The 14,021-nt window shown below is 37.0% G+C and overlaps 1 protein-coding gene across 23 annotated transcripts in view; it reads left to right on the top strand.

Moving 5' to 3' along the window:
• Positions 1-14,021, top strand: part of CCDC7 (coiled-coil domain containing 7) — a 394,574-nt gene that overhangs the window by 151,580 nt on the left and 228,973 nt on the right. For all 23 annotated transcript variants that reach the window (XR_013172290.1, XR_013172291.1, XR_013172292.1 and 20 more), the window contains one exon: positions 3,490-3,527. Coding sequence is in view for 2 of the 23 variants with exons in the window: in XM_077152126.1 (XP_077008241.1) it covers positions 3,490-3,527 (38 nt within the window). In the remaining 21 variants the exon portion in view is untranslated. The remainder of the gene's footprint in view (positions 1-3,489; positions 3,528-14,021) is intronic.

The raw sequence follows: 14,021 nt of genomic DNA, 5'->3' as shown, positions 1-14,021 counted from the left end.
TCTTCAGTCATTCCCATCCACTTAACTACCCAGTCTAGAAAACTGGAGGATCATTGTTGACTCCTCTTTCCTTTTGTCCATTCTGTCAGTTTCTGTCTCATAGTATCTGAATTCTGTCCATTTTTTCCCCTTCTCACTCACTGTTCCCTAAGTCAAGTTGCCACCAAAACTCTCTCTTGCCAGAATTAACTGCCTTCAATCCAGTCTCCACATGGCAGTCTAGTGATCTTTCAAAAAGTGAAATCTGTTCATATTAGTCCTTTTCCTAATTTTTAAAATGGATTTTATTGTTCTTAGGTTAAAATACAACTTCCTAATTATGGTTTAAGACTTTGCCAGTTCTGATTCTCGCCAGAGACTCTATCCCAGTTTCACTTTTCATTAGCACCCCAGGCCTTTGCATCTGACTTCATGTGCACATAGGCACAAACATATATTTTAAGCTTCAGCTATACTGAACTTCTTTCAGTTTGTAGAATATATCGTATTTTCTGCCACTGTGGTTTGAGGCTGTTGGGTACCTCAGAAAAGCCATGTTCTTTTTCCTAGTCCAGTCTTGTGGAGCCAAACTTATAGTTTGGGTGGGATCTTTTTGAATAAGTTGTTTGGATGGAGATGTGACCCACCTAATGGTGGGTGGGATTTTTTGATTAGGTGATTTCCATGTAGATGTGTCTCCACCCATTCAAGGTAGGTCTTAATTTGCTTATTGGAGTCCTTTAGTGGGAACCATTTTGGAAAAAGCTCAGAGCTAACACAGACAAAGATGTTTGGAGATGCAGAAACACAACACCCCTGAGAAAGCTGTTTGAAGCCAAAAGCCAAAGGACCAGCAGACATGCTATGTGCCTTCCCAGCTGACAGAGGTGTTCTACTCCATCAGCCTTTCTTGAGTCAGGATATCTTTCTCTGGATGCCTTAGTTTGGACATTGTTTATGGTCTTAAAACTGTAAACTTGTAACTTAATAAATCACCTTTATAATCCCCTTAATAAATCCCCTTTGTAATCCCCATTTCTGGTATAATGCATTCCAGCAGCATTAGGAAACTAAAACAGTCACCTTCAAGCTTTTGCATATTTTGTTCTCTTTTCTTGAAGCACTATTTCTTCTCTCATTTCCTGAAATCCATCTGGTTAAAAGACAAATGAGGGACAAAGAAATACTATATTATTTTTTTCTGCATAACAAATTATCTCAAAACATAGTGGCTTAGACAATAAACATGAATTTTCTCACATTATCTGTAGGTCAGGAATCCAGGTATGGCTTAGCAGAGTCCCCTCATCCGGGTCTCTCTTGAGGATGTAATCAAGGTGTGTGTCTTGGCCATGCTTACCTCAGGGTGTGGCTTGGGAAGGATGCACTGCCAAATTTTTTCATGTAACTGTTGTTAGGCCTCAGGTCCTGGCTGGTTGATAGCTGATGACATAATTTCCTTGTCCCTGAAGCTTCTCCATGAGAATACTCCGAATATGAGTGACAGAAAAAGAGAGAGAGAAATATGTCTTACTTTTGCCATATGCTGTTCATTAGAAGGAGTCACACTGGGATCAGCCCACTCTCCAGGGGGTGGATACCACAGGCATAGACACCAGGAGGCTGGGTTCACGGGAAGCTGTTTTAGAGGCTGCCTACCACAAGCACATTGGTGAGATTGTGAAGACTTTCGAATGCCAGGTTAAGCAGCTTGGTCTTCAATTTTCAGAGAAGGAAGAACATCTAAAAGATTTTTGATAAAGTAGTAACGTGTAACATAAATGCTTTTTAAAAATAACTGTGCATCAGTGAGGCAGATGTGCTCTTTTATTACTGCTCCCATAACTAATGTGGTATGAATTTATTTCTTTTCTTTTGCTAACACAGTGCTCCTAGATATTATAGTGCCCTTGCTTGGCTGTGGAGCTATTACATTGTTAATATCGAGAGGGCTTTTAACTAAGATGGGAAGCTCTCAGTGCTCTTGGTTCTGGGATTTATAGGGAAGCCCTCCTTATCAACATCCTGTGTTATTGGAGATGGAAGCCTAAAATATAAAAGAATTAAAGAGAAAATTTAAGAAATTCCTACTACTGGACACTAAATTACATTACATAAAAGGTCTGTCATATATACATACATATATATATATAATGATGACATGTTGGAAGTAGTAGTTACTACTTGTTTTTGTACTTGTTTTTAAAGTTATTATTAAAGTAATAGTCCTTTGTAAATTAGAAAGAGGGTTAATAACTAATGTTATTTCTATGTGGCAGAAACCATATATAATTATCTATAAAACCCTTAAATAATGTGGGATGATAAAAATGTCTAAAAATTTGTGTGAAATGAACTGCTTTGTATAATGTAAAGCACTATGTAAATATGCAGTTGGATCATTATTGGGTTACTGCTCTATTTATCACCTAGGCCATATGAAAAACTCTGGTGGTATATTAGTTAATACATAGGCTAACTGTTGGGACATACAGAACCAAAATGTGTAATGCCTCAAATGCGATGGAAATTGATTTCCTCAATTGAATAGTCCAGGAAATTTCAAGGTCAGTGGTTTGTGGTGGTAGAGGGTTCTGTTCTATAGAACAGAATCTTCCCAGGATCCTGGCTTGTGGAAACTGCCATTTTATAGGCTTCCTGGGTCACCATGGGCATAGTCTTCCAACTATCAAAAGAGAAAAAAGCATGGAGGACCAAATTTGAGTCATTTTCATTGACTTGGCCTGGAAGTGGTACACGTCATTATTGCTCACATTCCATTCCCTGCAGGGGGGACTTAGAAATGTAGATTAGCAAAATGCCCAAGAAGAAAAGAAAATGATTTTTGTGAACATCTAGGTCTTTGTCACATGGGCTAAAGGCAAAACCAACCAATCTCTCTATAAAAAGAAACCTGAATTAGGTGAAATTCAGTGATAAAACCTAGAAGTAACATTTATACTATTGGACAAACCTATTACCTTCCTGAAAGGTAGTTTATTAATAAAATCACACTTTCTAGGCCACTGGTCAAACATTTTTTTGTCACACACCCTGACAACCATATTTTGAGCTTGCATTTTTAATATATGTTTTAAAATTTATAAATGATAAAAATGTACTACCATATTAGTGTATTATATGCATTATAAACTCTTTAAAAATGATGTTTAACAGGATTAGATAATTGCCTAATAAATAATTTAAAACTAACTTTTATTTCCTAAAAGCATTAAATGTACTTTACCCTCATTTATAAATACAAATAGTAATTTTGCTTTTTTCTGTGATCCAAGGTATAGACAATGGTACCAGTTCTTCTTTGTAGCTGGTAGAATAATTTCTTACTGAGACCTTAAACTTACAAAACTGTCATATTAAAAAAATGGCTTTGAATATTTTTCAAAGTGATTTAATTTGGTATTTTTTATTTCTTTTTTTAAATTTGTAATGTAAATATAATTATGTGCATATTTAGTATATTTAAATTTAATATTATCTTTATCACAGATTTCACCCATCCAACATGGAAGTCTGAGTGGAGAAAGGTAAATTAAAAAAGAAAATTCTACCTTCTAATCTTAATCAGTTTATATAGCTAAGTGGTAAAAATACATTATCTAAATTCTGTATCATAAAACTCATTGATTTCTATCTTTATTTATTTCTATTTTACCTTTGAAACTAATTTTAAGTAGAAAATGTTTGAAACTTTAGATTTTTGGAAAGGTAGAAGAATTTGGATGTAAAAAAAATTAATGAAATTTAAATTAAGAACTAAGTATGATGTACAAAACCACTTTTCTTTTCCTGACAGGAACAATGATATTTCCAGATAGGGAGGAATTGAGCTGTGTTTGGAATTAAGTCAGTTATTATCATTAAGAGGCATGACCTAGATACATAAAATGACTCTCTTAAAAAAAAAGTCAATTTTGCCTTCGTTTTTGCTCAGTGCTCTTATACATATACATATAAATAGTTGAGTTGTTTGATTCATTCAATTACATCTTTTAGTTTTCAATAGTGAGTGTGAGTTTGTTTGATAGCATATTATGATTGACTCACAAATTGGATCTCAAACCAGTCAAGAACCTATAAACCTTAGCCAGATGTATTTGTGAGGCAGCAATTTCTGTCACTAAGAGGTTATTATCCAATGAGAATAAATGGTATGGATGTTTCATTTCAGTCACTGATCTTAATTATTGAGAATTCAAATTCAGTGTACATGAGGCACTTATTCTTAATTATACAAAGTTTAATATGTAAAATTTTTACTTTGATTACCACACACAAAAAGAGGAAATTACCTAAAGTATGCATTTCTGTGCCTCATTCCAATTTTTTATCTTTCTAAATTTTAGGTCCAGATAAATTAGGAAGAATTAAACAACAAGTGTAATGATTAATGGCCAGAGTTTTTGAAAAACTCAATTTTAAAGGTCCTTGGTGGTTTTATAGGTATTAACATCTCAAGGGAATTTTAGATTGATTTATTTACTTATTGCTTTACAAACTTATTAGGGGTAGATTTGTAGTCATTTCTTCTTTTACATTATTAATATGAATATTTGAGAAGGTATAAGAAAACGTATTAAAATTATCTTGAACTTTAATGGAATTAACTGCATAGAAATAGAATTAAAGCTAATATTCGTATTCATGGTAAGATCAGGGTAGGGCATAGCACACTATTATATATTATAGTCTTTCAGTGGAAATATGTTCAAGGGTAGGCTTTAAAATCTCTGAAGGAAAAAGTCAATAATTTGTTTACCAACCTGAAGAAACTCAAGTGGTATCTTTCGATATAGGTTGTTTTAATATTGAATATTTAGTTGTTGTTGGTTAATATGATAGATTCTTTAGACATTTGCTGAATCTCAAGAAGCAGAAACATTGGCTTAAAAAAGTATTTTAAAGAGATTCTCTAGTCTTTATGAAGCCACAGAAAGGCAATATCAGTTATTTTCCATTAACCTTCAAAAAAATCCTGAAGAATGGGTTTGCTTCTGTTACAGTGAGTTACTGCCCCTGTCAGCCCCCATTCTCTGCCTTTTAAGTCACAGTGGGGAGTGATAATGGAAAGGTATAAGAATGGGAGAAGGGTTGAAAGGGAGATAGCAGACTGGAAGATGATAGGGAACAGAGGACATCAGGAGCAGGAGATTCATAGTATGAATATCAATTCCCCTTAAATGGCTTTTCCTGTAAACATTGATTGATACAATGTTTACTTTCCCTAACTTTAGGAGGAAGATTATTTCAATTTGATTTTGTTCAAATGAGGAAATATGGCCTGAGTGTTCATCCTGGGCAAGGCCCTGTGCTAGATATTACAGGAGGGTACAAAGATAACAAATAGCAGATTCTTGCCCCTCAGAGTGTTAACTGTTAAGTAAGGCAGACAAGACATGTACAAAAATAAGTACAGTATAATGCAGAAAATGCATCCTATAAAAAAGTTTAAGTTGCATCAGAAAGGAGGAAAAGTTATTTCTGGTTGGGTTGGGAATTACGTAGCATTTGATTTAAGAAAGATAAATGGGTTAGATCTGCATAGTGTAGATCCTAATATAAGAACCTAAGGGAAAAGCTAGTAATTCAGTTTTTTAGGAGTTTAGGTTGAGGAGAACAATGGGAGATATGACATGAGAAAAGTTGAAATTAGCTTCATAGGTTTTTCAAGAATTGCCCTTAACAACTTTAGACTGAATATTGCTAAATATGGTAAAAATTTCAGATTATTAAGTGCAGTGGCACAATATTATTCATCAACCTTCATTTTGGGTTACTTCTTAGATCCTAATAGAATTTCTGAAATACTTTGGAAAAGTCTCCCAAACCTTCAAAGAGTGGATGGGAGTGAAGTAAGGAGACCCCACCTGAACAGACTCATGGTATTGCTTACAATAAAGTACAACTTTTTTTGCGCTTTACAACATCAAGATATTTATTTTGGCTTAGGAAAGGAGTTAGTGGCAAATATTTAATTGATCACAAATAGATCTTAATAATTTAGTGTTTCATATCATACACATTGTCTGCTTTTCTTAAATGTTTTACATTTAATTATTGAAACACATCTTTCAGAAATGAAAGTGTAAACTATTTCTTGGTTGTTTTTTTTTTAAGAGTTGCACATCCAACCTACTTCTTTCAGAATCCTATTTTTTAGGACTTTGGTTCCCCAAAATATTTAGGTGTTTAAATCACAAAAATGTCTTTACAGAAGAGAAGTAATAGCATTTGTCCATGTTTTCTTTTTGGTAGGTGATTAGCTATTAAATTTACTTGTTCATGCATTTACTAAACTCATTTATTCAACAAAAGTTTTTATCACCTTCATATGCCAGATACTCTTATGGGCACTGGGGTTTTATTGCTAACACAGATGAGGTTTCTTCTCCAACACTTATATTATGGTGGGAAAGACAGGCAATAAACAAGTAAAAATAAATGAATTGTGATAATTTTAGACAGTAATAGATGAAAATAATATAATTCCCTATCTGACAGGGAGTTACAGGGGAAGGATAATCTAAGCTGGGTACTCAGGAAGATATTATCTATTAAAAAAAGAGATTATCTAATTATGAAATAAAAAGCTAATGAAATATTTTGTCTACTTCCATTTTTTATCAGCATGAACTTCTATAAATGAAAATTTACCTAGTCATTAAAAATTCTAAAGGAGATTTCATAATTTCCTCAGTAAACTGTTGATCAAACGTGTATTACTAGTGATCCAAATAGTAGGCATAAGGTAAATTTTATAGAGGAAGCCTTACAAATTAAGAAGGAGGAGAGGGCACCCTATCTCCTGAGTTATCATTATCCTATAGAGAGGTGTCCTTGGACTGAGCACAGCCAGATTCACCATGAAAGTGCTCCAGAGAGGGACTCCCCTCTCACAGACTCCTTTACAAAAGTACAGGGGAATTGGGCGGAGATAGAGAATACGTAGTACATATAACAGTGAGTACTTTCTATTTGGGGGCAATGGCCTTGTTAGAAAAAGGACCACCTGGGGGACTAGACGTTTTGTCTATAAAAATTGCTGGTATCAGTGAGCGATCTTGCTGTTTTCCTATTTAACAGATCTGGGGGCTTCCATTTAAAATTAGTTGCTTTGAAAAGATGCTTTGAAGAATCACCAGATGTAGAATGTAATGCCACCAGTATCTATAGAGGAAAGCCCTTTGTAGTTTGGGGCTTCAGGACCAGTACTTTTTCCTTCAAAGGATATAAGATGCCTCTTTTTGATGTGTTCCAAGTGATCCCCTAATCACAATTAATTTGAATTGTGGGGCCTGTATTATGTTTACATTTAAGCTTATCTTGAATCACATGTCCCTAGAAAACATGCAGTGCTTTCTCAGTGCTGACCACTGCCCAAATATCATGAGTTAACAGAATGTCTGGATCCTGCTAGCAGTTCTTATCATTCTAGATTTTGTTCCTACCCATTAAAAATGTATGAAAGGAATTCAAATATTGCATAACTTGCCAAGTCCTTGGATGTATACATGTGTTAATATTGGCAGTGGTTTATACTGGTAAAATGCCAAAGATTGGGGTTTATAGTTGGGCTTTTGTTGTTTTTTTTAAGTTCTAATAGTCCATTATGAGGTGCCCAGTTTTCTTTTTAACCATACAAATAGATTGCATAGCATCCCTGTGTGCATTGGATTTTCTTTGAGGACAGTAATTTATTTTTATCCTTCCAGTATATACAATATCATTGAATGATCTTGGCAGTTCAGACAGTTCTTTACTGTGTATTTGGCCAACCAGGTGCCAATAGGGTAGTTTCCCAACCAACAAGTCTGTGTACTCATTCTGGGAATCCAGACCTTCCATACCAGTTATGAAGTCCAAGAAAGAAAGAGCAAGCTCAGTATAATTAAAGTATAAAAATAGTGACCTTGTGTATCAAGGGTTCCCAAGACAATGCACATCACTATGAGAACTCACAGGACTTGGCATATAGTCATTATCATGGCTATAACTTATTATAGCCAAAGGGTACAAAGTTAGCAAAAGGAAAAGGCACAGGGCAAAGTCCAGAGGAAACCAAGCACAAGAAACCAAGAGGACTCTCCCGGTGGAGTCACACAGAATGCACTCAATTCCTCTGGTAATGAATTATGACAAAACATGTGATATATTATCTACCAAGGAAGTTCATTAGAGACTCAGTGCCTAGAATTTTTATTGGGGACTGGTCAGGCAGGCATCTCTGCTTAGCATATACCCAAATTCCAGACTCCGAGAAGGAAAGCAGGTGTTCAGCATAAATCACGTTGTCTGTACAAACAGTTTAAGTACATGGGACACTTTTAGTTCTGAGAATGATGAGAACCCTCCCCAACTATAAGTTCCCAGACACCATCAAGGGCTAATCTTGAAAGCAGGACTTTCTAAGGATAGCAGTCTGCTATGCTAACTTTTGTATAGTCTACCCTTTTGGCCATTCGCCAAGTCATCTTTCAGCAAAAATTATCATCAGTAGGATTCCATACTACAGGTGAGACCAACCTGCAATCTTAAAAAAAATCTAATAATCCTTAAAATGGTCTATCTTAGAAAGCCAAGAGGCATCCCCCTTAATTTTCCATATTGACCTTTTTCACCTGGCCCAAGGCATCAATTCAGGCACAACACAACTCTGACAACTAAGTTGAATCCTTCCAGGGCTGAGGGAGTGTCATCACAGTCTGTGTACACAAAAGAGTACAGTTCCAGAGGGCACATGTGAAAAAAAGAGGCCCTCCCTTCCATGCAGCACATACATTAGTCAAGCAGTATAGTTTAACAGGGCCCCCAGTGCATCCTCTTACCTTGCCTGTCAACCCCACCCCCCACCCCCGCCCCTGCTCACGCACACACATAGGGTTCCCTGTTCAGTCCTGGATTTCAGAAGGACTACCGGAAGGCAGCCAGGTCCAGATGGTTTTGCTTGTCAGTGACACAAAAGTTCATCTGCCTGACAAATATAGATGACATGTGAAGGAGTTCTGAGCAGAAAAGAGGTGAGGCTGCCTTTGTAGTCTTATAGTCAGTGCAGCCAGGGGTAATGGTAAACTGATCAGCAATCAGTTTGAATTCAAAGCACTCCCAGCAACTTGGAAAGGCAGTACAGGGAGTTCTCCTTCAGGAAGAGAGGGGCCCTTTGTTCTGAAAAACAATCACCATACTGTCCCCACCCTGTCCCTCTGTCTACTGAGGTGCTGGCCTTTGGTTTTTTTATTCGCAGTTGTTGCAAAATCATTATCATGTCCTATTCAGTAATCAAAGTTTGACCTTTTTCTCTAAATCATATTTTATTTTCACGCAGTCCAAGGGTTGAGCGAGGCTCTCCTAAGCCCTTTTTGTTTTGTCAGTCTTAGAGTCCAAATTGACCCAATCAAAAATATGCATATCAGGCCAGAAAATCATCTTTCTCTAAAGGGTCAGAAACCAGATTTTACAAGAACTCACAGGCAATCAAGAACTGCCTTTAGAAACTCCAAAAATGTAATTCCATTTAGAGATTGCCTCTCTTTACAATGTTGTACCCCTTTTTCTAGAGGCTCCAATAGCTAAAACTCATCAAGTTCAGAGACTTGTTCTATTTTCAGTACTCAAAGAATTTAAATTCTGAGTTGTCCACAACAGCAGAAAAGAAGAAATTTGTGTCCTACTTTTGTTTGCAACTTTCCTTGATTGGTGTGCTCTCTCTAGCATTGATAAATTAAAGCATGTAACATTTTATGTCAACTTTTTATCATATATCCAGATTCAAAAGGCACAAAATATAAAGTATCTAAAAGTTTCCCCCTTTTTTCTCATTGCAATTTTATTCTAGCAGTAAATTTAGTATTTACAGTGTTGACATTACAGCTACAGGAAGATCTCAGATGAAAGGTATGGGGATAGGGGTACTGTGTCAGCAGGTATAAGAGCACCCTTTACTGCCCCCATTTATTTTCTCTAATTTATCTGAAACTTTTCTCCTGAAATTGATTTAACTTTTTTTTTCTCCCACCTGGAAGAGACAACAACTCCACTAATTTTTATCATCTTTGGCCTATCCAAAGCTTACCTTTGAGATTTTTAGGCCCTTTCTCCTCCCACCTGGAAGAGAGAACAAAAACCAAAGGTATCAGCCAAGTTGCACTTTTCCTTCCTCAGTTGACCTAGTGCCACCAAAAGTATCCCTTGGATCCAGCAAACCAGTTCCAGAGGCAACTTTTACCAATTAGAACAGATTGCAGATCAGCTACTGTTTTATACCACAGATGACACCAAAGCTACCCAAGATTTCCCATCTCCATGCCTTACTTATTCCTTTTCTTTATATTTCATTGAGTCAGGATCATTCTGGTGAAGCCCAATTCTAACGCTGACTGTGTCAGGATTCCCAAGACCATCCAGTTTTGATGATTTGCTGGGAGAACTCAGGACTCAACCCAAGTCCTTATCATGGCTGTGATTTGTTACAGAAAAAGGATACAAAGCAAAATCAGCAAAGGAAAAAAGCACATGGGGCAAAGTCCAAAGGAAACCAGGCACAGTCATCCAAGAACCCTCTCCTAGTGGAGCTCATTTCAATATGTATGAAATGTTGTCTAACAGGGAAGCTCATTAGAGAGCCAGTGCCTGTGATGGCCAGGTTCATGTGTCGACTTGGCCAGATAGTGGTGCCTGATTGTCAGGTTCAACAGGCACTTGCCTGGTCTGTTGCTGTGAGGACATTTCATGGACTCAAATCATGACCACATTGGCTGTATCCACAGCTGACTGCATTTGCAGTCAACTAAGGAAAGTGTCTTCTGCAATGAGTGATGCTTGATCTAATCACTGGAAGGCTTTTAAGGAGGATTCAGAAGAGACAATCATTCTTCCTACTTCAGCCAGCCAGCCTCTCCTGAGAGTTCATTGAGGACCTTCATTGGAACTACCAGCTTACTGCCTGCCCTACAGATCTTGGGCTCTTACATCCCCATGGTTGCATGAGACACTTTTATAAATTTGATATTTACAGATATCTCCTGCTGATTCTGTTTCTCTAGAGAACACTAGCTAATACAGTACCCAAGGTTTTTATGGGTTTTGACCTGATAGACATCTTCTCTTAGTACTTATTGATTCTAGACTTGTAGAAGGAAAACAGGGATTCATCATAAACTGTGTTGTTTGTACAAACAGTTTAGGCACAGTGAGCCACTCATTAGTTCTGGGAATGGTGGGAACCCTCTCCAAATTTGCATTACAAGGATACCAACTAAGGTCTAATCTTGCAAATAGGCTTTTCTAAAGACAGCAATCTAAGGTTGCTATGATAATTATTTTCTGTATACTTTGTGTTATGGATTGAATATTGTGTCCCTCCAAAAGACATATTCAAATCCTAAACCCCTGTTCTGTGAATGTCTAACCATTTGTAAATAGTCTTTTTGAAGATGTCATTAGTAACATGAGACCCATCTGAATTAGTGTGAGTCCAATCCAAACTGATTCAGTCTTTATAAGGAGGGAAAATTTGGACAGAGACAACCAGTGCAGAGAGAGAAAGGGAAAGAGAGAGAGAGGGAGAGAGAGAGAGGTGTGACAGATGCAGATTTCTGGCAAGCCATTTCCAGAACCCTATTGACTTCAGAAGAAACATGGCTCTGCTGACACCTTGATTTTGGACTCCTTGCCTCCAAAATTGTGAGACAATGAGTTCCTATTGTTTAAACCAATCAGTCTGTGGTACACAGGGTTATAGCAGTCCTGGAAAATAAGACACTTTTTAAGTTCCAGAATATAGCAAGTTTAGGAATCCTTGAGGTCTTCCTCTCTGGGTGGTTGGAGGATCAGGGCTCTAGCTCAAGCCTTTGTTTTAGCTTATCCTATTATGTAATTCCTTTTAGATTATTCCAAATTTTATATCAGCTCACAAGTTTCTCCCCCTTTTGTTCCGAGAGGCCAACCATAGAGAAGCTCATCCATGAAAATTTCTTGTCCCTTTTAGACTTTGTTATTAGCCTGTTTACTTCTATTTATCCTTTTGTGAATTTTCCTAGGCCCCTGAACCTGGCCTCTTTTCCCTTCTTCTAAGTGAATAGAATGCTGCCTACTTACAACCTCATTGCTCCAGATTTTTCTTTTATAGTAAATCCACTGCTTCAGGTTTACAAGTAATCTTTCCATTTCTGGGCTTCAGTGGTTTATGACAATGTGGCCATCGCACCTGCTTTGAGTTTATGGTGTCCCATAACTCTGTGGCTACTTGGACTCTAGCCAATCTAGCTTGGTCAAGTAATTTTCCCTCTCTAGGGCTTTTATGCCTGTGCATGGTACAGTGACCTAGTTATTGACCATTCCAACTCAGTAGTTTGCCAGGTATGAGGCTTCCAGTGGATTGTTTCCCTTCTCAATGAGTCATACACCTATAATAAGTTTTATTGAGAAAAATCTATAAGCAGAGTAGTACCAGAGCACATATAACACTCAAAGCTCTTATTAACTTGTATAAGGTAATATTGGGTTAGGACAGCTAGTTGGACAATAGAAAGTGATTTAGGGAAAACATCCTATCTACATGCTAGCTTATATATTTATAGAGAAGTTGGAAAGAGGGCAGGAAATAAATAGATGATTCTGGAAATATGAAATTTTCTGATCGGGGGAAATGGACTTAGAAAAAGAGAGCATCTGGAAGAGTTTGCATTCCAGTATTGCAGGTATCATTGAAAGATCCGAGTCTCTACCAAGCCACCAAATGGGGAGGCCAAGATATCCACCTGGACCATTCAGGAGACATGTTTATTTTTCTTAATCAGTTTTTCTAGTGATATAATAGTTTTCCTTGTTCCATATAATTTCCTTTTATTTTAGTTTAAGCTTGATATCTACTTATTTCAATATAAGGATGTTATTTGAGCTAGATGGAGCTAGTCAGCATTTTCAGTGTAAAAATTATTTACACATTTGCAAACTATTTCTGTGCATTGGCCTTATCTTTTATATGTGGACTATTTCTGAGTATTTTAACCTTTAATTTTTTTCCATGCTCTTAATCATCTTGAATTTTTGCTGACTCTGTGTATTAGTTAAGTTTCTCTAGAGAAATAGAATCAACAGGGAGCACTTGCAAATATAAAATCTATAAAAGTGTCTCACATGACTGCAGAAACGCAGAGCCCAAAATCTGCAGGGCAGGCTGTGAAGCCGACGATTCCAGTGGAGGGTCTGGACCAACTCCACAGGAGAGGCTTGCCAACCGAAGCAGGAAGAGAGCCTGTCTCTTCTGAATCCTCCTTAAAAGGCTTTCAGTGATTAGATTAGGCATCATTCATTGCAGAAGACACTCCCCTTTGGCTGATTACAAATGGAATCAGCTGTGGATGCAGCTGACATGATCATGATTTAATTCTATGAAATGTCCTCATTGCAGCAGACAAGCCAGCACTTGCCCAACCAGACAAACAGGTACCACCACTTGGCCAAGTTGACACATGAACCTGACCATGACAGTCCACCCCTTGTCAACTTGGCAGCTATATATACCACCTTAAACCATACCTAATTTCTAAATGAAAAACAATAAAACACACATTTTTTTCTTTCACCTAACAATACTCAACTCTCCTGCATATAACTGAAAACACATTAAATCTCTCCAGAATAGGGTGTAAATCCTTGGGAATATTCATTCTTAAACTTGATATCTTACAACTTAAATAGCATAACATGAACAAAACAGCATTACAGTCCTCTTTTCTGTAACTGATCATGTAGTCGAAGTTGATATTTATAACTACCAACTTCTTTTACCCGTTCCATGTTCCCTTTATCCTCAGCAAGCATTTAAGCTGGCCGTGGTTCTTTGCCTGGTAGGGTGACCCAAACCTTCATTCCTGAAGTTTCAGAGCCACTGGTAGTTCTGCCTGGATTGGGTTGTTGCAGTTTTCCATTGATATTAATTACAGGGCGTGGTAGTGCTAAAAGATGCCCTAGGGGATCTCCTATATTCCAAGAAAACTCTTCTTTACCTCCATTATGTAGCT

This window comes from Tamandua tetradactyla, chromosome 1 (assembly GCF_023851605.1).
Source record: "Tamandua tetradactyla isolate mTamTet1 chromosome 1, mTamTet1.pri, whole genome shotgun sequence".
Taxonomy (NCBI): Eukaryota; Metazoa; Chordata; class Mammalia; order Pilosa; family Myrmecophagidae; genus Tamandua; species Tamandua tetradactyla.
The sequence above is the reverse complement of the archived record's forward strand: the minus strand, read 5'-3'. Positions and strand labels throughout refer to the sequence as shown.